Source organism: Xiphophorus couchianus, chromosome 2 (assembly GCF_001444195.1).
Source record: "Xiphophorus couchianus chromosome 2, X_couchianus-1.0, whole genome shotgun sequence".
Taxonomy (NCBI): domain Eukaryota; kingdom Metazoa; phylum Chordata; class Actinopteri; order Cyprinodontiformes; family Poeciliidae; genus Xiphophorus; species Xiphophorus couchianus.
In genome coordinates, this window is record NC_040229.1 from 28,237,567 (window position 1) to 28,264,579 (window position 27,013).

Below are 27,013 nucleotides of genomic sequence, written 5' to 3' on the forward strand. Positions count from 1 at the left end.
CTTCCTCCGGCACCTCCTCCCCCGCCCGGCTCACTTCCTGAAACTCTCCGGGTTCCTGCATGTTTACCAGTCAGGTCAGGCAGGTGAAACAGCTGCGTGTCTGCTGGAGGCTGATCCTAACAAGGCTCGGAGCTGCGCTGAGAGGTCTGAGCGCCGCACACACAGCCCTGCAGTGACAACATCCAGCAGTAAGTAAGTACACGACGGGCGACGCCCGGCATTCTCACTGTACTGCTAACTGTAAGGCTCTCATCACTCTCACACACGCGTGAATTTGGCGCGGCAGAGTCCGTTGGGTGGAAATAAAACATCAAAACGTGGCTGTAATGTGCATCCGAGGTCAAGATGTGCAGCGCTGTTTGTAGTTCTGCTACTTTTTATTGTAGCGCAGGAGATCTATGAATCGGAAGTTCTGGTTTTTTGGAGCAAAGATATTCTTCTTCTTTTTTTTTTTAGAAAAATCACACACACACACACACACACACACACACACACACACACACACACACACAAAAAGTCAGGACAACTGGATCAAAACAAAAACTTTTAGAGGTTTTGTTCTTGTTCTGAGTGTGGGTGTGTTCTTGAGCCAGTTTTCGTACACTGCACACACACACACGCACACACACACACCCCTACACCCCCCCCCCCCCCCCCCCCCCCCACACACACACACAAAGAGAGACCAGCCTGGGCAGGTACACAAGAGAATGTGATTCTTACAGATATAACTTTATTCACTTAAAATGAACTTGACAGCATGAGTGTTAACCCCTGGGATCGTTTGGAGTTTGCATGCGATGGAGAGCCAGACAAACAAATCCGACAAGTCTTGACAAATCTCACGTCTGAATGGATTTTTGCACCAGATAAAAAAACTAAACAAAAGAAAACCTGTGAAGATTCCTGGGAGAGTTAAAAAATCTAGAGAACTGCCAGTGTTTAATGGTGCGAGTAAAGCTGTCGTTGTTCTGACGTGGGCAGCTGCAGAAGTACAGTCATGAGGGAGGAGGAAGGGTAATAGAAGTTAGCTATTGCACTTTCTGGGTCTTGGTGTAAAAAAACCCAAACAAAACAGAAAAAATTTACAGAATATTCCTTTCTGTCGTTCTTGGTTTACCAAACAGGAAAGAGAAGAGCAAAAAACCAAATATGTACGTGAAAGTGCTTCTTTAAAACAATGTTTTGTACACTGTAAAAACACTCTTACTAACTATTTTTGGTCTAGTTTCTAGTGCAGATATCTGAGTTTTGTCTTATATCAAGTGTACTAACTTAAAAGTAACTTTTTTAGCAAGACGAGCAGCTTGTATTAAGTTATTTAAGTCATTTAACATAATGAAAAAATACTAGTACAGATTCCTATATGACTATATGCAGTCATATAGCATATTGACTGCTACAGTTATCTTAATGTTATATGTAACCTTTACTTTTATAATTTTGATTACAATACACAGAACAGCAAAAACATGCAAAATTTAATAGAGTTTTTATGAGCTGATCACTGGACATAACTTTTTTTTTCTTCTGCTTTTCATGGAGTTAAACTGGGCTAGTTAAATTGTGAGACTTTTTGTTCGACTGACTAACCTGCAGTTTGTTGTCTAAGAGAGCTGTCACTCATTGCTTTGACTTTTTTTATGCCAACTGTAGTTTTTTCATGGCCCTCCAAACAGCATTAGCTTCCGTTTAGCATAAATGCTGCCTCATGATGTTGTGTCATATAGTGTCATATCACTCCACGCCACTGGATGGCGCTGGTGAGGCTGATGACATTAAAGAATACGGTACCGTGTCCCTGCGTGTGGATGTGCTACTTTAAATAAATGAGTTATGCAATAACGTGTTTTATTTGTCACACCATTACATATATTTTCTGACTTTAGTTGCCAATGGGTTGTTAGGTTCTTTGTGTCTAGTGCTGGAAAATTCCTTCGGTCTTTTTCTTGACAAAACGTCTCCATCTCGCGCTTGCTAGCATAACAAGCTAAGCTAGCTATGTTAGCTTAGGGAGAACGCAGCTTTATAACTTTGACTGGCAGCCAATCAGAAAGATGAGCATAGCACATTCAAAAAGTTCTTTTAACTTATATTTTATATTAATGATTGAAAAATAGATTATATTTTATAATTTACAATTAAAATTCATTATAATTTTTTTTCTTGTTTTATTGAAAACAGAACAGTTTTGGTTTCAAGGCTCTGGATGATTTTTGATTCTTTTGGATGTATGGAATTATATCCGAACAGCTGAGCTTATCTTTCTTGTAGGTGAGGAAAAAGTGTGTAAGCAGCCAGCGTCATGCAGCAATAAGTGGGGGAGGGGTAGCATCACGTCAGTCTGTGCTCCGTGAACCCGGAGCGAACTGCGTTCACTTTCTCTGGCTTAAGGATTTCAATGTGACCTACAGTAGCTGTTGCATTTAAATCCTTAAAGAGTGGAGTTGGACATCCCAGAATTAAAAGCCTCATTCTACAAACCAGTCTTTCCAAGCAAAGTAAACAGCTCTGATCAGGTAATGTAATGAAAGGCTAGAAATTTGACTTTACACATTTATCACATTTATTGCTGCAATTTAATATGAGGAAGTGAACAAAGAGGCTGCTTGTTCTCCCAGCACATGAACTGTGCCTGTACATGAATGTGTGTCTTATGTGACGTGTTGGACTTAGTATCTAACCCAACTGTCAGCATGCTCCAACCAGGTGATGGGATTAAATGTATCTGCCATACATCTACTGACTCTTGAGTTCCCATTAAAACAGTGGGTTAGATGGGTTTTTTTTAAAGTGGGGTTCTCTGCAGAGGGTATTAGCTGTCAATATCTTATCTGCTGTAACGAATAGGGGTGCGCCACCAGATCTCACGTTGTTATGCAATAATATTTTGTCTTGTCTCAAGAAATCTTTCACAGTTGCAGTCAATATGGGACATCGTCTGCTCAAGTCTGTTTACACTAATGTTATGAGCTCCACTTAAGAAGATGTCTGCCTTAAGCTTCACACTCTCCTCTATTTAGATTTTGGTCAAAATCGTCACTTAAAATCACTTATTTTTCTCATATTTGAACAAAACTGGAACATTAGAAAAAGATGTATTGTTTTCAAAAATGTTTATAAACCTTTCTTGGCATCGCAGCAACGCTTCTTAGAACTCGTAAACCTTTAAACTGGTTTTCACTGATGATTCATCTTTTATGATGAGCGCAAACTCTTGGTGGCTGGAGAAGGACTCCTTACAAACACCCTAAGTTTGGCTCTCTTTACAAATTCTCTATCGGAATCCAATCAGAAGGAACATTTGGGTAAAATAATATTATTTTTAAGCTAAATCGGCAAAGGAAACGAGTATTGCTTGGGCAAATTTTATGTTTGAGACGTTGTCCCGTTGCACTGATAGACTAAAGAGTCCGAGTCAGGCTGGTTGACAGAACTTGACTACAAAACTTGAAGACAAGTGCAGCACTTTTAAATCTGGTATCTGGAAGCATTTTGGGTATTAATGAGCACTGTGAGAACGCTGATGATGCTAAAGTTAGCATCAGCTTCATGGTTTTGTTTGCAACCATCAGGGACTATTAAGAGGTTTACCTCCAAATCTCCAGTAGCTGCAGGCCTAAACAATAGATGCAGACAATAGATTCAAAGTTTTCCTTTGAAGCTTCTTCTGAGAAGCCAAACTCCACTCAAACCCCAAGCTATCTATTTAAATGAGCAGTGACTTTGCTGCTTTCTAATGCCGTAGTGTTAGAGGTACAGAAGCAAGTGGCGAAGCACGAAGGCAGGAACTTCTTCTAAAACCAGTCCAGCACTCAAAGTGAAACTTTCTCAATCAACCGGCATTGGCTTCCTCTGACTTCTTCAAGTCATCATCTGTTTCACAAACACTGGCCAGACAGAAGCCACAGTTCAGCACGGTGGCTCGTTGTGTGAAACGCAAGGAAATTTCGCAAAGCAGCGAGACGAGAAGAGAGAACGCAGCCAACTAAACCTTCTGGTTTAAACACAGTTGATAGTTTTTGTTCTACGGAGTCTGCTTTCCCAGTCACAGTTGGGTTGCAATGTAAGATTACATTTTATATATGTGGTCATGTTTCTTATTAGCTGCATTATTTGGTTTCCAAAGTATTGAGGTTGAACGTTTCTAGGTGTCTCGTTGCAATTCCGAACCTGCATGTGTTTCATCGGGTTTGTATGTGGCAGGCCAACATAAAGCATTACAATTAAAGCTGCAGTTTCACTGAACATATAACGGCACAAGTTGGAATTACAAAAATAAATCTGATTAATGGAAACACTCCAACTTTGAAAAACACGTCTTATAATAAAAGCCACCTCATCACAGAAGCAAACTTCTTAGCGAAAAATGTTTCAAAATTGGCGGATTTCAATAAAGCCAATTTATTTTCGAAATTTCAAATAGTGAAAAACATTGTCAATGGAAACTCAGCTGATGTACTGCAGCTGGTAGATGGCTGTACTTCAACACACCTGGACCAAATGAGGTCATTATAAGGACTCGGTGGAAGATGATTTCATGCTCAGGAAATGATCCAGTCATTTGAACGTTGGAGAACAGTCAGTGTCTGGAGCTGGAAACCATGGAGCTGGAGTTTTATCCTCCAACAACAAACCGGTTCTGGCCCCATTCCTGCAAAATAAAATTCGTCTGCAGGCGCAAAATTGCCCCTAGAATAAAGATAAGTTGTTGAAGTAAAAAAGGATTTCCTTTTATAAAATGACTTTATTTGATCATGACTTATAAAAAAGCAAACAAAAATTCTTTAAGTTTTGGAACAAAGAAAAGATCCAACATTTAAAATGAGTATAAAATACATTTCTTGGTGTTTTTGTATTTCCCATATTTATGGGAAGTGAATAAAGAAATATGTAGAAGAGTTCAGGTGTTATAAATATAAGCCAGCGTTAGACTGAAAATACATACATATATATATATATGTATATGTATAAATTTGTATTAAACAAAACTTTGCATCTTTTAGGTAAATCAAAATGAAGAGAAGGGACACTCCGTTTTTCAAGCAGCAGTCCACACCATGTCTCGGGAAAGGTGAGTCAAAATTCCCCATGTGGCGGTCGGGGGTATGGGGGGAGGATAAGAAGCACACGGTGTGATAGAACATTACAGCTCCAGTCAGCATCCCTGCTCTGTTCATTGAAGTAATTAATACTCAACAGGAACATGCTTGTCAGCTGTTGGCAGCATGTATACATGAGAAATGAAGTCAAATCATTAAAAAAAACAACAAAATTATATCCATGCATGAAGATGCTCTGCTCCAGTGAAGGAGTGTGTGGTTTCCTGTTAGATGTAGCTGCATGGATGCCTCATAAATCAGAGATATTAGAAATATAACTCTGTTTCTTCATAAACAGCTTGGCAGGTGACCCATAACATAAGAAACCAAAGAACTGCACTCTGTGCCACTCATACAAACAGACCAAAGCAATTTTTTTCTTTTAAAAGGTATATTTATTAATAAATGCAGCCCAAAGCTTGCAGCCGAAAACAGGAATAGGTTTTTAGTTGCAACATTTTTCATGTTGGTTTGTATAATCTTAGGCAATCTTTGGATTCATTTCGGTTTATACTTGAAGACTGTGAGCTAAGAGACGTGTATATTTGCTCTCAGTTCTTGTTTGGACTCTTTTTCATGCTTATGCACAATGACTGACAAAGAATAAGCATCCGGTGGAGTCGATGGTGACATGTCTAGGTACTTTGCCATATTTGGCTCATCCAAAACAGACCAACAGTTCTTGGATCTAATGTTGAGAAAAAGTACTGGCTAGCAAACAGATTTCTTCTCACACATAATGTTTCAGGTCCCAGATCAAGGTAACCCAAGTAAATACAAAACATACTTTTTAAGTTTTATTCACTAAGGGGGAAAAAAGTTATCAAAACCTTTGTAGAAAAGCAATTTCCCCATAAGAAATCACTTCAATAGAACCTATCTGAGAACATGAACAATGGACAAAAGATTTTAAAAAGAAACACATCAGGCCTGATGTAAGGAGGAACGAAAACATTTTTTTTCTCGACGTATTCTGTCTGAGTGTTGGCACAAGGTGAAGCCCAAAAGATTAACTGTCACAAGTGGAGAATTTCGTCCTTTCCTATGACTTTGGGTTAAAACCTAACCCAAAGTAACTTTTATTGATATTTATGAATGAAACTTAATTTGGGTTTATTTCAAATGTAATGGACAGGAAGATGTAAAAGAAAACTGAGGGAAAAGGTTTAAAGAGAAAGGAGAGAAAGAAGGATAGAGAGAGAATGCAAGACAACACCGTAGAAGTCTGCTTCTACACCTGCAGAAAGAGAGGGGGAAAAAAGCTAAACGGAGAACTGAGAAACGAGTTTAACATCAATGAAAAACTACATTGTACTACGTACTTAATACAAGATGTGTTCAGAGTCAGCCTCAGCCCGACAGAGTGTTTATGTGAAAACATCAGAATGTAAAAACCATATCATAGGTACAGATCACTGACATGCATCAGTCTGGAAAGCTAAACAAAGCTAAAACATCAAACAGTTGCAGGAGTGGCAGCCCTACCAAATCAAAGAGTGCATCAATGACTCATCCAGGTCACAAAAGAACCGGGCTGAGCACCCATACACGTCTGGCCTCTAACTAACTAACTAACTTAGAAGAAGAAGAAGAAGAAGAAAGATGCGGCAGAGTGATGGCCTGAACATTCAGACAATTCTGAAGGAAATGCTTGACCAAGCACACAGGGGTCCAAAACACACCAGTAAACACACCAGTTCAATGTCTCAACCAAAAGTTGTTTTTTTTTTCTTCAGCTGCCTAGTTAAAGTCTAGACTTTTTTGATGTATATGCTGTGACGTGACCCTGAAGAGGTTGTTCAGGCTGGAAAACCTTTAATTCAGCGTTTCTGAATTAAAGTGTTCCAGGATTCAGCTGCAGAGTTGTTAAAAACTGGCTGCCAGTTGTTCAACCACTTGTTGTTGTTGCCAAAGGCCGGTACAACCAGTTCTCTGGCTTGGGTACAGAGAACCTAAAGCTTATGTTGGACTTTTCAACATAAGGCCAAAATGGTTTGGATTGATGATCAAAAACCCTTTAAGTTTGACAGAAACAACAAAAACAGCAGAAATTTGCAAAGGCCTGATATCTTTCTGCCATAGTGAAAAGGTATTTACATCAAAGCTGACAGTTTAGTCAGTCATAACAATACATGCTGGTAATGCATCATAGTGTGTTTTGCATTGCACTGTACTTTAACATAAGTGCACCTGTTGTTTTGTAATATACCACAGAACAGCCATAAACGCCTCAATGAGTCGTTTTAGTACTGTAGGAACATCTACATAAACCTGTGAACAGTTGTTTGTGTGATTAATAACAAGACGTTATCTAAAACTAACTGAAATGTTCAATCATTTGAGTTTTTTTTAATAAGCATATCTAGACGGGTGTTTTTTTGCTTCTGGCGGAAATGTAGGATCATTACTTTTTGATAAAAAACATTTATAATATTAAATTGCTTTATTTAACAGCATATCCTGGCTTTGAAAAGCAATCTTGAGGATTCAGTCACATGCACGTAATTAATAATATTGTCCTCCGGTTAATAAGAGGAAACCGATTTGGATCCGTGAACCAAAAGCAATTCGAATTTGTACTTTGTTGTATTTCAGCTGGACTTTGCCACTGAGATATAATATTCTATTATGAGTCATGTTCATCCATGGTCTTAAAACAGTCCACAGATCAGATTTACAGAATGGAGCTCAGTCCCGCACCAGATTCTTTTCAGCTTTCAAAATAAAAGATTAAGTTGGTGAAATTTAGACACATTTCTGGACACATTAATGAGTTAATGCAACTTTTCTAAAGAGAAGTTTTAACCCTCTGTGCCATATTATCAAAGCTTGTGGAAGGAAACCTAAAACGTTTAACCCAAATCAAACAGTTTAGAAGACATTTATCCCCAATATGGACCAAATGCATGCAAACGATTAAAGCTACAAGAAAAATACATCCTCAAAAAATATTCTCATTAAGTTTTCTGGCGTTAAGAAATATGAATAATTGTAACCTAAACGAGAGGTTTGGTCAGATTTAACTTCAGACAGTGTGAAAAAAAAAGTGTATTTTGTTCTGACACTGATGTTAGATGAGAAGGCCTGGTTTTGCAGGCCCTGCTCTGGTTTATCCTGACGGTTCTCTGTTGGTCAGTGACGTTCCAACACATTGGACTTGCTCATCTCTGACCCTGTGGCGCTTGCTCTGTTCACGTTGGAACAGGAAGTGGCCATCCTCAAACAGTTGACGCAAAGTTTGAATCATGAAACTGTTTCCTTCTGACTGCACGGCGCTTTGAACAGGTTTTTCAAGTTGTGAAATATGAGATGCATGTCATCATCAAGGCAGCTCAGGCGTTCCAGCGTTGGAGACGTTAAGAGTTCATTTTATCCTTTTAACGGTGAAAAGCCTTTCTTTACACCACTAACGCTTTGCATTGCACTTTGTGACGTTAAGGTTCATAAGCAATTGCGTGGCCATGGAAACCCATCTCCTCAAGCCGTTATTGAGCTAATCTGAAAAGCAGAAGTAGTTAGTGTTGAGCTAATGACCCTGCAGAAAGTTGGCAACCTCTGCATGCACAAACCTGACTCCGTTATGAGGTTTTCACACTGCATACCGATCAGTCCCCGAGTTGGTCTACAATACCTCAGACAAATGTCTGTAGAGTAGTAGGGAGGAAGTTTCTTGACTGGACTTACTGCACAGGTAGCGTCCTGCCATGGCATCATGTGGGAGTTCATAAAACTCCCAACGATTCTTCATTCTTTGACAAATATTGACTGAAACAATCCCTGAGTAGTTACTCTCCAGTTTTTTTTTTTTGCCAGGAAATGTACAGTATATCCTAATTAGGTCACTATGAAAAAGGTATTGAGTAGAGTCTGAGAGCAGATCATGACATTCAATTCTGATTGTTTTTTTCTGAAATCCGACTTTTTACGATCATTGTCAGACGTCTGTAACGATTTACTTCCCTGAAGAAGAAGAAGAAGAAGAAGAAGAATGTTGACGTCACACAGCAGCGTTGTGTTTATGGAAGTAATAATGGAAGGGTTTTAAAGTTTATTCAGCAATGGGTGCAGAATGTGTGCAAAACTTTGTCGATATTCCGACTTCTTGTTGTTTTCTTTGGGTTTTTTTTTCTGCCAGTAGTAACAGTTCAGTTGTTGATCGTGATTCATGTTATGCAAAAAAAGACGCTTTGCACAGCTGAATGGTTGTTTCAATCTCAGTTTTGTGAAATACACTTATTTTGATACGGCCGAAAAACTTTTTTATCAAAAATCGTGGGATTTTTCGGAATTGACATGTTTCCATTTCCTTTTTCGTAACCCCAGTTTGCGCAATTGCAAGGTCAGTGGAAACGCAGTTACAGACTTCTTTCATAATTTCATAATTCTGATTTTCAGCCATTATTTTTACGTCTGATCTGGCTTCTTCCGGTGCCGAATTGCGGCATCTGTCTCACGCCAGTGACGTAAATGTCGGATGAAATGCCATTCAGACAGCAGGCGTTTGGAAACATTCGGATTTGCATCCAATTTAGCAAAACATTTGGAAATGGCTAAAATCAGATTTTTGGGGGGGGGATAAAAAGATCAGAATTGGTGCCGTTGAGGCTTGCGTGAAAAGATCCCATATGGCCAATTAAAAAAAACAAGCAAAGCAAAACAAAAAAAAATCAGATTTGGGCTGCTTTTACCCGCTGTGTGAACGTAGCGTAATGTTCCTTTCCCTTGCGTTTCAGTATTGCATTGTTCTCAGGATTCGTCTTTTATAGTCATTTTGTTTTTCCACCCAAAATATCCAACAGCCAGCATTTCTTCTCAGCATTAAACAGGGGCATGCTCCTGAAAACCCAAATTTCCCTGTGGAAATCTGGGCCCTTGAGTTTGTTTCTTCTCCACAAAGCGTTGCGTTTTGAAATCTTTTCTCAGGACCTTGGCGTGACCTAAAGTGCCCCGACGTTTTATTCCCGCTGACCCGGACCACAGACAGCCGCCCGAGTTATCAGCCCCGCTCGGCCATGCCAGCTCGGATTAGAGGCCCCTGTTGCTATGACGCTCTCAACATCCGAAAATAGCTGGATAGAAAGGGACACTTAAGACAGCAGCGGCTAGCAGCTGCTTCATGCGCGCTGTTACTGGAGGGCATAAACAGCGGAGCAAAGCGGGACAGAGCCCAGTCGCAGTCAGACGCTTCGACGAGAAGCATCACAGGCGTAAAAAACAAAACAAACCTCCGACCTCCAGGACACTGCCAGGTGTCTGCAGAAACCCTCTGTTGAGAACCAGCAACCTGAAGCTGACATTTTATTTTATTTTTTTAAGATAGTGATTTTCACTCTTATGAGAGCTGAGGTGTTTGAATCAGCAGGGGAAAAAAAGAGTGAGAAAAACAAACAAACAAACAAACATGGCCCAAATCACTGCAGAAGGTAAGAGACGGAGTGGAATCGGACGTGTTGTGGATCTGTAGAGTGATGCGGATGTGATGACAGTTTTATCAGTGTTGTTTAGGATGGACTTTGATGACCTACTGGCCGGGAGCGAAAGTGCCGTGATATTTTGGGAACATGTTATTCTCAGTTTCATGATGGTTAAAGCGTGACGATTCATATTGTATAAAATGGGAAATCATTTCATGAACAGTGGCTTCACAAATGTTCTGGATATTGAATATACTGCACAAACAGCAGCAGGTTTTGGCAATTTACATCTCTATCAGCTTTGCAGTTTTAGATCACACATTTTCAAGTCTTGCCATGTATTCTCAAACAGCTTTAGCTCTATGCTTTGACTGGGCCATTCCACCCACTGAGAATGTTTTGCTCTAAACCGGTCCATTTCCCCTGTATTACAGCTTGTAACAGGTTTTTTTTTTCTAGTTTTGCCTTGTGTTTAGTTCTTTCCATCATCCCATCAGCTCTGACCCCGTCCCTGATAACTCACAGCCATGATGCTACAACCACCATTTGTCACCATGGTGATGGTGCATCTACAGTGATGAGTTGAGTTTTTTTCCAGTCCTCTTCAGGTGTTTGTGATAACCCCAACAGCTGAACTCTTTCTGCAGCTTCTCTGGAGTTAGCCTGAGTCTAATCTGGTTGGTGCTCATCTCGTCCAGCCTTTTCAGTTTACGTGCACACCATGTTATTGTAGGTTTCATTCTCTTTCTTTTAATTTTTTTTCTTTTTGTTATTTAAAAAAAATTCTATTTATAATGTCTATCTTTGCCTTTCTCTCTTTGTTTCTCATTTTTTCTGTTTTTTTCTTTCTCTATTTCTCTCTCTCTTTCTTTCTGCACACCACACCTTTCAGATTTTTATTTGTGAAGTAGTGTTATGTGTGGTTGTCATTTTTCTTCCACTATTTTTGCGCTGCTTTGCATTGGTTCAACCGATAAAATATCCTTTAAACTACCGTAATAGTTTAAAATCCTTGGTTGCAAGTTAACACATAAAAAAGTTCAACATATCTACGCATTTTTTACAAGAGGTTTTGTTTTTCTGGGTGTATTTTTTATTTACTTTTTTTTTTTTTTTGAACTTCTAAAAGGAAACATTTCGGTCATCCTGCCGGCGGCTCAGCTGTTCCGGTACAGGAGCGAATTGCACGTGCTCAGAAGCTCGGCCAGAATGAAAGCTTTAGAAAGTGTGTCAGTGTGAAGGTAAATAGTCCTGCGGTCGTTTCTGGGGAGCCAAGAACGTTCAAAGTTCTGACAGCGTTGCCTGTGGCGGCTGCAGCTGGGATGTTAGTCACCCGATACTCTGGGACGTACACACGTCTTCATGTCCTACTTGTTGATTGAAACTCCACACGGCCCAAAGACTGGCCCACAGACAAACATCAACACCAGTAACAGTGATGACACAGAGGTCAGAATAGCTACACACCTCGTCTGGTACTGGATAGCAACAGAAGCTTTCACAGCAGGGACGGTTTGGCCCGCCAGCTGAGTCGTCTAAAAAAAAAAAAACTCTCCTGTTGTTCTTCTGATCTGATCAAAATACAAATTCACAGAAGCTGGGGGTAAATATAGCGCCAGGCGTCATGCCACGGATGCAAAAGAGATCCAGGTCAGCCTAAATAAACCAGACTGTTTTATTATGACGTCTTTGGAAGTGAGCTGCAGCCCAAACGGACTCGCATTAATCTCTCAGGAGCCACTAAAACTTTACATTTGTGTTTTTATCTGGAGTTTTGTGCTCATGTTTCAGTAACATTCCCACATTGTTCCAGCTATACCCATAAACGTCAGAGTACACTACTGGGATTTTATGTGACAGACCAACACAAAGCAGTGAAAAACTGAGAAAGGGAAAGAAAAAAAATGCATGTTTCTCCAAATGAAAAATCTTTTTTTGTGGGATGCACTTCTGTTTGTCTACTGAGTAAATTGTGGCCCTATGTTTTCAACAAACCGAGAGGAAACACTAGTACTGGGCCTCTGAGTGCCGATGTAAAATGTGTTGACTGTAACCTGGCCGGGATGTTGGGCAGAAACATGAGCAGTCAGTTGGAAGTTGTTTACAAACTAGAGTTCAGATGAAGCTCAGCAAACCATCCGCCAACTCCCACCTCAAACTCGTATTCAGATGTCTCTGGTTTATCTTTGATACGTGTGTTTACTGCCATCTCTAAAATAATGTTGTCATGTTGGCAGCTTGCTTAGATAAATAAAAACTAATGCAAATATACATGTGATTCTTATGAAATTATCCTTACCTCTCTCGGGGTCTTAGCACAACACTCAGGAGGAGCGCGGCAAATGTCATGGTTGGACAGTGGAGAAATGATTGGGTTGTCCCGTCAGACTGTCAGTTCCCAAAACCATACACACAAAAACGTGTAAAAGTGCAGTTGGCTTCAGTGCAACCTTGCCGGACTGTGCACAGGGTAAAAAGCTCACGGGCTCCCATGTACAGGGTCTATCACCGGTAACCGCAAAATAGTTACCTGTGATAGTTTATGACACGAATCCCAGACCTTCTCTAAAATGCTACTCTTGTTCCAGAAATGGCCAGGCTCTTCCCGAAGATGTCTCTGAGCGCGGCGGATGAGAAGATCCGGCTGATGGCGGAGAAAGTGTACGCTTCTGCCCTGAGAGAGGAGGACACCAAGGACGCCATGACCCTGTTCAGCGTGCCGGAGGACTGTCCCATCGGCCTGCAGGAGAGCAGGGAGCGGGAGATGCAAAAGGAGCTGGCCGAGCAGCACTCTCAGGAATCATTGAAGAGGTACACCATGGATCAGTGTTCAGAAACCTATGACTCTCCACCCAACAGGGAAAACTTCCAGTTTCATGACCCTTAAAGTGATCTGTTGGCTCGTCATGTGATCCCGTTGCTTCCTCTTTCAGGAAGAAGACCTTCTTGCTGAAGCGCTCCCAGTCCATATCTATGCAGGATGACTGGAGGGCGTCTCCACAGCCCACTCCAGGAGGGGCCGAAGCTTCTCTCCCAGAAAACTTCCCAGACTACCAGAGAGTTACCATCAGTGGGGATTACTGTGCAGGGGTGCGTGGTGCTTAAGCACACAAGTCTGTATTGAAAAAGGCACCGTGATAAGTGATGAAGATCCAAACCAGAAACGATATGACAGAAACGTGAAGCAGGCTAAAGGAGACAAGGGAAAACCACTGGGTGTGCAACATTTTGACCTGCTACCTAAGTTTATGCTATAATTGTCATTACTTGTAATGACCCAAAATATTACATTTATTAAACCCAGATCACTCCTTGTAAGGGTGTATAAAATCTCTAGGGGGCCACAATTATAAACCCAAGAAAGAAGGGACAGACTGTAGGATGTCGTAGGATTTCTCTTTTGTTTTTGGTAAAAGACAAAAGTAGCCATTTCTCCAGCTGTTGCTACACTAACGTTTGTTTTGGCTGTATTTACCCAGAACGCCCTGCACTGTAGTTCACTTACTACCTTTGAGCTTGGTTTTCACATATCAATCAATCAATCAAATTTTATTTGTATAGCACATTTCAGCAGCAAGACATTTCAGAGTGCTTTACATCATTACAAACACAGAAACACAATGCAATATAGAATCAATAATCAAAACAAAGCATTAAGTCAAGTTCCATCCATAAATTTGTAATTGATTACATTTCAAATACAATTCTAAACAGGTGGGTTTTTAGTTGAGATTTAAAAGAAGTCAGTGTTTCAGCTGTTTTACAGTTTTCTGGAAGTTTGTTCCAAATTTGTGGTGCATAGATGCTGAAAGCTGCTATGCATCCGAACTCACCTCAGTCAAACCAAGACCGAGGTTTTTAGGTGGCGTTAGAGTTTCCTTAGAAACTCTACTCATTTACCTAGTAACAAGCTAGAGTACTGGTGTGAATTCTCCGTTAAACTTGTTTAATGTTTCCAGATAACAGTTGAGGATTACGAACAAGCAGCCAGGAGTCTCTTTAAAGCCCTCGTCATCCGAGAGAAATACTCCAAGCTGGTGTACCACCGCTTCCCAAGAACCGCTGCGAAGTACCTTCGCGATGGAGAGAACTTGAAGTGGAGCGAAGACGACGAGGTTCTGCCAGGTACAGTAAGATCTTTTAGCTAATGTTACTCCATCAAAGCATTCGCTACATTTACTGAGTTGCACTCCTGCTCTTGCAGATGCTATAATCTTCAGGCATTCGCTCTTAAATTCATCGGATGCATCTAGAGCGCTGACAATGTATCGGCACAGGGAGAAATTCTTTCCATTTGTTGTTGTTGTTTCAAGCTCTATTTCAAGTATTGTATGTAAAGATAAAAATGCAAAGTAGTATCCTTCACTGCTATTTTAAGCTCCTGTCTATGTGCATCAGTGTGTGTCTAACACAAGGCCATTCAGGCTGTTCCTGGTTTGAGATGAAAGAACACACAACCAGAAGTTTACTGAGTACAAAGACTTGATTCATACATGGTGAAAGCAAGTAGAAATGAACTAACATACAGTTTTTGTGTATTTTTTCCCCCTGCAAAACATGAGTAACTTTATTTTGCAAACACACAGTGTCCCCAAGGCATGAAAATCCTGATCATTGCGCCATCTGACCCAAATACAAACACCTAAATATGCAGATTGCTTCTACAGACATTAATGAAAGAATCTACGGAGTTAAGTAACTTTCAGTCAGATGACTTGACTGTATACCTCCTGTGCAAGTCTAGTCATGATTTGTTTTTTATTACTAAATATTCCACAGTCAACTCTTATGGTATTAGAGCAAAGCTGAAGCAATTGGGATAAACAGGAACTCCACCATGAAGAATACAATTTACATTATATTATAATTTTATTACCTCATTAAAAACATATCTGGAGTGTTGCCATGATTTTTTTCCATGAATATTTGAGAAATCCTTCAATCTCCATGGCAACCATCGAGCTGTGCAAAATGTCTGAGTGGACATAGCTCCGCCTTTGAGACGAAGCTCCTCCTGCAGTTTCCAAGCTGCTGCCTCACAGAGCAGCCTCCACCCACGACTACCACACTCAGCTCCTCCAGACTAGCCAGCAGCAATCAGCAAACGCCTGGTGGAACGGCGCGTCTGATGAGCTCATTATGTAAACAACTTCTCAGTGAAACGCTGGTAAAGATGTTGTTAAAGAGTTAAGAGGAGCGCTGCAGTGATGACTTCCTGAAGGTGGTGTTTCAGAAAGAGCAGGAGTCTCTTAAAGAGACAGAGGTCCAATTTCTAGCCATTAAATTAAAAAATAACATTCTTTAAAGTCATATTTGAGATATTTAGCTATTTTTTTTAACAGCTGAAGGCAACACAGTTGCTTTATTAGGCTATAAAATGGGACTACCTATGTGCCTGGAAAACACAAAATACTGCCCCTTTCAGACATGTAAAATTTCTGCAAAATCAATGGCTTCAGACCTTCAAACTTAATGTGACTTTCATATAAGTTTGAGAAGAGTGCTTTGTGGAATTAGTTTCTGCAGCTGATCAGCTGCATCGGAAGCTTATTTCACCTTCTGCAATAATAATAATAATTGGCAAAAAACACCTTAGGCTCATTATCTTAGGAAGGTAACAATACAACAGCCAAGAGTGAAAAGTAAAAGTGGAAATGTTTTGTAGATCAGACTGGGACAGAAGTACGACTGGATTGTTTTTACTTTGTACTCATTTTGTAAATTTAACCTCCACTGTATAAAACGGTGAACACATTCCACAGTTTACCAGTCAGTGAATATAGAGGAGGAAATGTTAAATCAACTAATATCAGTACAGCCAAAAACAACCCCTCCAAACTCATCCTAGTGCCAAAACTTTTCATCTAAAAATTAGTTTTTTTTAAATTCAGCAAATTTATTTTCAAAATGTTAAATTGTGCCACTATATGGTCAATGTAAATGCAGCTACTGACTTTCCCACAGAAAGACTGCTTTTGTCTTTTTCAGTCAATGATTTGTCTTTTAATCCAGTTTTACTTTAAAGCAGCATTGCTTAATGTTTTGCTCATCTATTCCAAACCTGTGCAGACACCTTGCCTTGCCCTCACGAAGGAGAGGACCCGTACTCCATGGAGGGCATTCCTGAGAACCTGAACTATGAGCTGAAGATGAAGGATGGAATAGTTCATGTTTACGCCAACGCTGAGGCCCTGAAGCAAGAGCAAGCCCTCAGCCTGCCCTACCCTGACCTGGAGACCTTCACCATCGATCTGAGCCACGTACTTGCAATGATAGCTGATGGGCCAACGTGAGTGAACAAAACGCTTTAACATCTTCCACAAAGCTGAGATCATGGAGGGAGTTACATCTCAGCTGGTAGTGTCAGTCATTTCCCCAACCTTAGGCAAAGAGAAATTATTTTTAGCAATTTAGGACAGATGGGAACCATTGTGGGGGTAAAATCTACACTAAAGTTATTTTGCAACGAGCATTTAGCAGAAGCTAATGCTAAAGTACTTCATCCATAATGATGTCCAGCGTGTTACAACAAACCAATATGTGAAATGATAAAGCCTGAAAGCATGTTTAAAAGTTGTAGTTTTATAATACCATGTCTAATGCAATAAAAACCGGCATAAGTTTTTAAAAAAATGTCTTTTAATTGCTAAAACAAAGAGTAATCTTTGCATCTGAAGAAAGAATGGTCACCTCAGTCATTACCAGTGGTGGGCACTGCTAACTAAAAATCACAAACTAAACTAAGAATCATAAACGACACTAAAGTGTTTTACCAACAAGTATTTAGCAGAAGCTAATGCGAAAGTGCTGAATTCATCCATGTTGATATCCACCATGTTAAAACGAAACAATATGTGAAACAATATATCAGCCTCAACACAGATATGCAACATTGCAGTTGTGCTTCAGGAAGGGATTCTTTGGAACAGACCTCGTGGTTTCACTTTTACAGTTGCTGATTTTTGAGTATTGGTAGATACTGTATGTTGATATTTTTACCTAATTGGCTTCGGTCATAAAATTTTAAATTGTTTATTATTTTAAATCTGTACAATAATGGTGGGGAATGTGAGGAGGCTCTCAAAGTAATTTGTGAATATTAGCTTTTTTTTAATTGCATTTTTAACACTGGTTGTTGGTTCATGTAAGTGTACTCTTTAGTTGTTTTTTTTTTTTTTAGATATTTGCCACTTGATCAGTAAAAAAAAGAACATGTGAAGAGTTGCTTAAACAGTCTTCGCACACTTCAGAATAAGAGCACAACTATAAACGTCTGGCTACTTGAATAATTCTTAACAGTCGATAACCTAAACTTAAACACAAACGGTGAACTTTATTCAACTGAATGATCACAAAACAGTAAAGTTAATTAGTGCCTTTGTTTGTATCTGGAAAAATAAATTTAGGGGAAGCAAAATCCATGAAACCTTTTCAAAATTAGTAAAGACGCTAATGCACTGAATGATAAATTAGCTCCACTGTGCCCACCACTGGTTTTTAGTAAAGATTCACCGATCCAATATTGATATCTGTATCTGTATTTTTTTCTGATATTGAAAAAAATTCTAGATTGGATATGGGTGACAAGGTACTCGAGCCATAACAGCAGATCTATTCAGTCTAACCCTATGCTTTGTACTCTGTTACATTCCTAACTTTAACCTGGTTAAAGTTGTGTTGTTTTTACATGTTTTAGCTGAGCTTCTGATGCTATTGGTGTATTTAAGTGTTGCTGTACTGGTGCAGAATAGGGAAATATAGTAAATGTATCCTTCAGTACATTTATTTCTGTTTAAAAAGGAATTCAAAACAGTTTTTTTGTATCAGATTAGTATCGGCTGATGCTAAACCTCAGATATCTGTATTGGTATTGAAAGTGAAAAAGTGGATCGGTACATCCCTGTTTATTAGAGGCTTGCGTCCCCGCAGTTCAGTGATTAAAAGAAGTTTCTCATACTCAGTAATTCCCAACAGCACATGAAATCTTTCTCTGTCTATTGTGTGGCTTTGCAGGAAAACCTACTGCCACAGACGGCTGAACTTCTTGGAATCTAAATTCTACCTTCATGAAATGCTAAATGAAATGGCTGAGATGAAAGAGTTAAAACGTGTTCCACATAGAGATTTCTACAACGTCAGAAAGGTTAGTCTGCAATTTTGACATCCGGTCCAACTTCCTTACTTTTGAAGTCTAAATGGGCAACGGCGCAAGAAAAGGTCCGACTTTCCTGTTTGATCACACTTAGGTGGACACACATATACACGCTGCCGCCTGCATGAATCAGAAGCATCTGCTGAAATTCATAAAGCTATCGTACCAAAATGAGGCAGACCGGGTGGTCTTGGAAAAAGGCAGCGAGAAGATAACTCTGAAAGAAGTCTTCAGGAAGCTCAACATGGACCCCTATGACCTGACGGTGGATTCACTGGACGTCCACGCTGTAAGAGTTAAAACATCTGGAAAACCACTTTAATGTTAACTGCTCAGACTGCAGATAAAGGGGAACGTACTGATGGATTGTTGTTATTCTGATTGTTCAGAACAAAAGCGAAGGAGTTTAAGCTGATGTCTGTTCTATGCCAAGTTCTGATTTACCGTTTTTCACATGCTCTCTTGTGACTGGCAGGGAAGACAAACCTTCCACCGCTTCGACAAGTTCAACTCCAAGTACAACCCTGTTGGAGCCAGCGAGCTGCGAGAGATTTACTTGAAAACCGACAACTACATCAAAGGAGAATACTTTGCGCGTCTCTGTAATGTGAGTGAGGAAAAGCACCGGCGCCAGATGATGTCATTCGTTACTGCTGGGCAAATCTGGCATTGTCCTGAGGTTTAATGGGACTCTAGTCAATAATCATGGCTATGTCATTTTTTTTACCAAAAGTGATTTTGGGAAAAACAAATCACTACCTTTTTCTTTCCAAATGATGTTTTAGGCAAGAAAACAATGACAGGGGCCATTACTTTAGAAAGGTATTGATATTATATGGGATTGAGAAGTCATCAAGGGTTGCCTTCTATTTACGAAACAAATCTCAATTATTGGCATTCCATATAAAGAACCTTAAAATAAATTTCATCTCAAACTGGTGACCCTAAGATTAACTAAGATAAACTTAGGGTCACCTCAGGAATTTTTTAAATAAATGACCTTACATATGGAAAAGTTTAGGTGAGCAGTTATTTTTTTTGTAGCCATGTGCGGATTCATAAATGGTTAATGGTATGTACTCCTATAGCACTTTATCTAGTCCAGAGGACCCTGAAACGCTCTACATTCACTCATTGGCAGAGGTGAGGTTCTAATGCACCTTTGACCAGCAGGAAAACCAGGTGAAGTATCTTTTCCAGGGACTCAAAGACTGAGAGAGACAGACAGACAAACCAGCAGCCCAACATTTAACCACCAGTTACAGAAACTCCTCCCACCTGAGATGGCTCATATCAACTAACTTACTTGATGTAAGTTACTCTACCACTTTGAAGAGTGGCTGAGAGAAATCGACTACTGTGTCGCACCATATTCACACCCCAAGGAAACAGAACTTACATGTCTAAAATCTTACTAGAACATTTTTTTAGGGTTTCTAATAATAAGAAAAAACATTCTGGGTGCTGTGGTGGCACAGGGGCAAAGCACAGCACCACATATTGAGGCCTTAGTCCTCGAGGTGGCCGTCACAGGTTCGATTCCCGGCCTTTTAACTTTTGCCGCATGTCTTGCCCTTCTCTCATTACCCAGTTTCTTGTCTGACCTCTCTCAAATAAAGGCCACCAGAGCCAATAAAACCTTTTAAAAACATTCTGCACTGTATTGTGAGACTTCTGCTGCTGTTTTTACATACTGAGTGATTTCAAGTGCCTACTTCAGTCTTATCAAACAGCCTCACTGGCTTCCTGTGTGGTTTGCGTGTCTGTTTCAGGAAGTTGCCGCAGAGCTGGAGGAGAGCCAGTATCAGTATGCTGAACCCCGTCTGTCAATTTACGGCCGATCTCCCAGCGAGTGGGAGAACCTCGCCACATGGTTTATCCAACAGAAGGTCCACTCTCCCAACATGAGATGGATGATCCAGGTTCCAAGGATCTAGTAAGCACTCAGTCTTACTTATAGAGCAAACCACAGACCGTTGTCCTCAAAGGACACCATGATGTTAGCATACATCATGGTGTCCATTCAGAAAGTGTAATCACCAAGAAACTCAAGATCAGTTACTTAGCAATTACTTAAAGGCAACTGTCTGATTTGTTCATTTTTTAGGACGGTTTTATTTGGTTACTTGTCTTGCAGTGACATCTTCAGGTCAAAGAAACTAGTGCCGAACTTCGCCAAGATGCTCGAGAACATTTTCCTTCCACTTTTCGAGGCCACCGTCAACCCTCAAAAGCACAAAATAATCCACGTGTTCCTAAAATACGTACGTCCTTTCGCAACACCCAAGTGAACGAAAAGACAAGCCGTGGAAGATTTCTCCACATCTGGCGGAGCATAATAGTGAACTTTGCCTCCGTCGCCCTGCAGGTGACGGGGTTCGACAGCGTGGACGACGAGTCCAAACACAGCGACCACATGTTCAGCTACAAAAGCCCGAAGCCTGAGGAGTGGATCGAAGACAACAACCCTCCATACACCTACTACCTCTTCTACATGTATGCCAACATCATGGTGCTCAACAACCTGCGCAAGTAAGTTTAGCCTGTTGGTGCAGCCGATTGGGGAAAAAAAGCAAGCACAATGTGGGCACAGCTAGCTAAAAAAAGTTAGTTGCGCTAACCTTGAAGCACTAGCCATAAATGTTAGCTCTGCTAACAAGCTGTATCAACATGGTGTTTAGCAGAAGCATTAATTTCAACTATGTTCATACTCACCATTTTTAATGACATGTGTTGCACCACTGTGTTTAATTCTGTCTAACAGAATAAAATTTTAAATTATTCAGAACAAACCTTTATTTTATGCTTTCAGTTTTAATAGTTGTTGAGTATAGCTAACTCTGTTGCTACATCAGTAGATTTTAAACTGTTGAGCGTTGAACCACTATCTGTAGTTCTACAGTGATGCATTCTGGGTACATAATAGACATCATTTGGTGCACTGCATCATGGCATCATGGGTGGAGAATATGAGGGGAGGAACCGGACTGCTGTGTGAACAGTCTTCACCTGCTTTTTTGAATATAAACGTTTAACTGCTGTAAGAATTAAAAACTAATACACAGATGTCAAACTGTATTCATAGTTTACAAAACTGCCAAGTAAATTGGTGCTTCATTGTTTATCTTTGAAGCGCCATAGATAAATAGACGTGTTAAACGGTTTCACAGTTTGCAAATAAGCTAATTTGCTAAATGGAAAAATTAGCTCCGCTACGAGCAGATTAGTGGAATGTGTAATCACAAAGATTATTTCAAGGATTTGGACAACAATGACTATTGTTTAGGTAACATACACAAAATTAAATCAGTGGGTTTTGCTAAAAGTTGTTGCTGTTACTATTGGTTAGCCCTTGCGGCTGATAGTGGGGCAGATAATTGCTAGCGCAATCACCTCCCACCTTTATTTCTTGTGTACATGACCGTCACCTTTTGTGGAAATAAGCCCTTAGCGCAAGTGTGATGAGGAAATACTTGTGAAAGTTTTTGAGATTGAAATGGTTATAAGTTCACCTTGCTCTTAGCGCTTTCAAGCTAGCTATTAGCTGCTAATAGCTAATAGCTATTAAGCTATTGTAAGCTTTAAACACGCCACATGTTGCCTGGACTACTGTCATTTATTTGAGTGACGACTTGAATGCGGCTCTTATTGACAACCCATACATAGAGTTTCAGTTAAAAGGTCTGAAATAGGCTTACTGAAAGCACAATACAGAGTGTTGAGACTGCAGCCAACTAAAAAGATCCAAACTGAAGCTCATGGCAACGTGACTCTGAAAATGTTTCTGTCCACAGGGAGCGAGGCCTGAACACCTTCCAGTTTCGTCCTCATTGTGGAGAGGCCGGCTCCCTCACCCACCTGGTCTCTGCCTTCCTGACTGCAGACAACATCTCCCACGGACTCAACCTCAAGAAGGTGCAACCCTCCTACCATGACGCGACTCGGTGACGGCAAATGAATTCATCAAGCCACAGTCAATAAGCACAATTTGTTGTTTCCAGGGAGAAAATTCTGGTTAAAATTCACTCGCTAAATTACATCAATGGGGTCCCGGTTTTTGATAAACGTTTTAGCATCCCGCCTGCAGGTGGCAGTGTTTCTCACCTTTACGATACTGTTGCCTCAACCGTATTTGATGTCTAGTTATAATCTGTTATCAAGTCACATTTGACTTGACGTTATACGCAAGTGTAAAATTTTCAAAATTTCTTGAAAATATTTCTGAATTACCATCACAAAATCTGTGATTTTTGATTGCAAAAACTCACAAAAACAATCACAAAATCCTGGAGGGACAGAACAATGTAAAAAGATGTTCAACATTATTTAATTATAAGTACTTATCGAATGCAGACTGTTATTTATTAATACATTAGCAGCTTAATGGACTGAATCAATACAACCCATAAAGTTATATTGATTCATGATCTTGATGTGGCCTAAAAATGAAAATGAGTTTGACCCTCCTCCCCTGGCCTAGATGATGTAAACTCTTATCTTAACTCTAAGGTTCCATATCCAGCATGTTCAATAACAGAACAGATTTAAAGCCACTTTGCTGTAATATGTTCAGTTTCTAGTGAAGTCTGGTTTGGTTCACCGGTCAATGAAACGCCTCTACCAGTCTGTCGGTAAGACAGACATGAGTTGTAGAGAGATTGATTTCTTTTTTGGTTACATACCTTAAAAAACAGATTTTGTTTTGAAGGTTTCATCCCATGTTTGTTTCAGTAAGGTGTCAAATAAGTCTTGAAAAATCCACCGATTTCTCTTTCCACTCAAGTTGTTCTGGATCGTCTGATAGACGAACGAGTGTTGACCTACAGCGGTAATCCCTGATGCGTGTCCTCGTCTTCCTTAGAGTCCGGTGTTGCAGTACCTGTACTACCTGGCCCAGGTCCCGATCGCCATGTCCCCTCTGAGCAACAACAGCCTCTTCCTCCAGTACTCTAAGAACCCACTGCGAGAGTTTCTGCACAAAGGCCTGTGTGTGTCGCTGTCCACCGACGATCCCATGCAGTTCCACTACACCAAGGTCACAAACATCGCCGTACTGGCGTACATACACTGCTTTCTCTCAGAGGCTTATCAAGTGGTCAGGCGTCATTGGGTGTTGCAGGAGTGTTGAGGTGCATTTTGTTTGTCTAGCTGCTAATATGCTCCAAAAATAAATGTCCAGGAGGCGCTGATGGAGGAGTACGCCATAGCAGCGCAGCTGTGGAAGCTGAGCACGTGTGATCTGTGTGAGATCGCCAGGAACAGCGTCCTGCAGAGCGGACTCTCACACCAGGTAACGACAGACGGATTGTCTCCGTCTTAAAAGCAACGAAACCGGCAACTTTCTGGCTGTTTTGTAGACTGTTACGTTGAAGACGTGACACAACTACTGTACACGTCTAAAGACAAATATATACACGTATCCATTACTGTAATTTTCTAATCAGAATCAGCTTTGACTGCAGAGTTTGTGCACATAAGGAATTTGACAACAGTTCCACTAAAGTCTGAGGAAAGACATTCAAATTATAAATATGTATTTAAAAAAATTATTCCAACCACAATATAAGACGATAATACTTTGGTTTTAAGAATGTCAGTCAAGGCCAAAGTACAAATATAAACCAGTTTAAAAACTTGTACAAAAATGAACTTATAGGACATGATGCTGTGTAGATGTGTGTCTCAAAGGCCAAAACCGCAATTGCTCATATTAATAATGTGTAAAGAATTATAGTTATGATAGAAATGAGATGTTTAATAGACATTTAAGGTTTATCTGACATGTGGAAAGAAACATTTGATCTGCATGATGTGTAAAATTGCATGTCAGCTGGATAACATGCAGCTATAGTTTCCTTCCTGTTTTTACTTTTCATTTTCTGTTCGAATTAAATAAGTAAATACATTTTCTCTTATTGATAATACCTAGACTGCCATCTTGTGCTCAAAACTAGTACTGCCTTTAACACTGAAAAGGAACATTCAACTCTGCTTAATGAATGGAAAAATTAAAATCCTTTTATTTATTTTGATTTTATTGTATGATTCTTTACTACTAAGCCCTTTGGAAACCAGACAATCTTAAACTTTTAGCGAAAAAGTTCTGTTCCAGACTGTAAAGTATTTGATCTCATGTCAGAGTTGTGCGATGCAGAATATTTTGATATCAATCCGATGCTAAATAAATACAGCAGCAGTATTGCTGATAACGATACTTTTTTAAATTCAAGTTTAACATTTCATCAAACCTCTGACCTTCACATGTTTTTGCTTTAAAATTTTTTTATTTTTTTTTTACTAAAAAAGCAAAGACAGACAGAATTTGGACAAAATAACATTTTCACAATAACAAAACAATATAAAAACAAAAAATATATGTTTGTGCGCATCTTTTCCAGAAAAAAATTAAATGAAAATAATTAACATTTTAGAAAAATCTAAACACCTTTTTTGTTAGAGTTGAAAAACTCGAATACCAAAAATAAAACTTCAAGAGGGAATCTGAGACTAAAGTATCGATCTTACCATGCTAGCATCGGTCCGATACCGATACAGGCTTGGTATCGATATGAACCTCTAGTTTATGTCCAGAACGTTGACCTGATTCGTGATTCCTCTCAACAAAAACTCTGTACCATGAATGTTCCTTCCTTCATGGGCTGCATGTATTAAACCCACAGGAGAAGAAAAATTTTCTCGGCTCCAACTACCTTGAAGACGGACCAGAAGGCAACGACATCCGGCGGACCAACGTGGCCCAGATCCGCATGGCGTACCGCCACGAGACTCTGCGTAATGAACTCAGCTTCCTGGTGGACGCCGTGAAGACAGAGAGCGCTCTGAACCCAGCTGAGTTGTAGACCCAACGGGTCCGACCCAAACGCCTGGGCTGCGTCTTCAGACAACGAGACACTGACTAGACAGCAGTTTTGTTTTGTTTTTCAAATTCAGTTTATTGGGTTTTGGGGGTTTTCTACTTTTTTCTCATAATGTTGGGGTGGGTAAAAAACAAAAAAAGGCTGTATGTAGTGTGTCTGGCGACTGGGTGGATCCCCCGGATTTAAACCAGTCCAGATATCACCATTTATGTGCCTCTTTTCATCTGGTTAGGTTTTTTTGTTTAGTTTTTTACATTTGTGCAATTATCATACAGCAACTTGTCTGTATGATTATGAATTTCAATGAGGGAAATGTCACTTTTTTATCAAAGTATTAATAATGATATTATGCTGTTGCAAGGACTTTAATAAAGACTTATGATTTATTGAGTATGAAAACATGTTTGACTATATTAACAGTTAAAAGTGATTGGATAGTTCTTTTACAAAATGTCTGATTTCTCTTTTCCCACAATTTAAATAAAGGCTGTAAAACAGATGAGTGTTTAATACGTCAATTTGTCTAAAAAATGACAATTCGGTACACATCCAGTGTAAAGAAACCAGTGGAAAACAGGTTTATATCTAAAACATATATATGCTCTCACCCACTACAGATACAAAAATGCTAGCTAGCTAGTAAAGGTAAATTAGCAGCTAGCTAGCGGTAGCCGCAAGCGGTCTCGAGTCACAGAAATCCATGAAGATTGAAAATTCAAGCCTGGAAAAATATCAATTTATTTTTTGGCCATTAATTTTACCTACATGAATTTAAGACTTTTTAGCTATTCGCAGGTAAAGAACATGACTAAGTAAGTAAATACGCAAGGCGACGGAGTCTTTATGTGCAAAATCGAGCTTCTTTATTAATAGCACATTAACAAGGCTTCGATTTCATTACATCCACATACATACATACAGCATTATGACTGAAAGTACTCCAGCAAAAAAAGGACTTCAGTTAGTGGAATTACAGTTAATGCTACAACCTTAAGGTGGAAGTACGAAAAAAAAACAGAAAAAAAAACTACAGTGGTTTGCAAAACTTATCTAAAATCAATAGTGTCAGATATGAGCAGCAGCTCCACCAAGAGATGTCTGCAAACTAAACAAGTTATTAAATGCATTGAATCACAACTTTATTCCACATTCAGAAAACAAAATAAAATAGAAATATAAAAAAGTTTCTAATTTAAGAGAACATAAAAAAAAACAAGCTCAGTGATAAAAAAAAAACCCACCATCAACAAAAAGTTCTTACTAATTCATATCAACACAGAATTCATTAAAGTCTTTGTGAAATAGAAATATCTTATTGAACATATATACTTCACAATCAGAGCTATCATGTGAATGACGAGGCAATAAAACTAGACAATAATAATGATAATGATAAAAGTCTGCTTTCAAAAGGGAGACGATACATGTTTGGTTCATGACAATGTTTAAACATAAAACATTGTTTAA

The 27,013-nt window shown here is 39.6% G+C and overlaps 1 protein-coding gene across 3 annotated transcripts; it reads left to right on the plus strand.

Moving 5' to 3' along the window:
* Positions 1–26,045, plus strand: ampd3b (adenosine monophosphate deaminase 3b). Of its 3 annotated transcripts, none has more exons than XM_028027122.1 (16): positions 1–192; positions 5,007–5,074; positions 13,105–13,327; positions 13,450–13,606; positions 14,476–14,641; positions 16,586–16,805; positions 18,530–18,659; positions 18,763–18,957; positions 19,144–19,275; positions 20,441–20,604; positions 20,806–20,932; positions 21,037–21,200; positions 22,463–22,583; positions 23,530–23,703; positions 23,848–23,958; positions 25,349–26,045. In XM_028027122.1, the coding sequence occupies exons 2-16, from the start codon at positions 5,017–5,019 to the stop codon at positions 25,526–25,528; spliced, it is 2,322 nt and encodes a 773-aa protein (XP_027882923.1). In that variant the 5' UTR covers positions 1–192; positions 5,007–5,016; the 3' UTR covers positions 25,529–26,045. The 3 variants fall into 3 exon arrangements, with proteins under 3 accessions (XP_027882923.1, XP_027882932.1, XP_027882941.1); XM_028027131.1 differs by having other exon boundaries at positions 1–188; XM_028027140.1 differs by lacking the exons at positions 1–192; positions 5,007–5,074 and adding an exon at positions 10,244–10,525.
* The last annotated feature ends 968 nt before the right edge of the window (positions 26,046–27,013 follow it).

Bases quoted from the DNA above. Each gene is read 5' to 3' on its own strand.
- ampd3b (XM_028027122.1), top strand. From the start codon at position 5,017: ATGAAGAGAAGGGACACTCCGTTTTTCAAGCAGCAGTCCACACCATGT. The intron at 20,933-21,036 runs GTACGTCCTTTC...GTCGCCCTGCAG, and splicing joins TCCACGTGTTCCTAAAATAC to GTGACGGGGTTCGACAGCGT. The intron at 21,201-22,462 runs GTAAGTTTAGCC...TTCTGTCCACAG, and splicing joins GTGCTCAACAACCTGCGCAA to GGAGCGAGGCCTGAACACCT.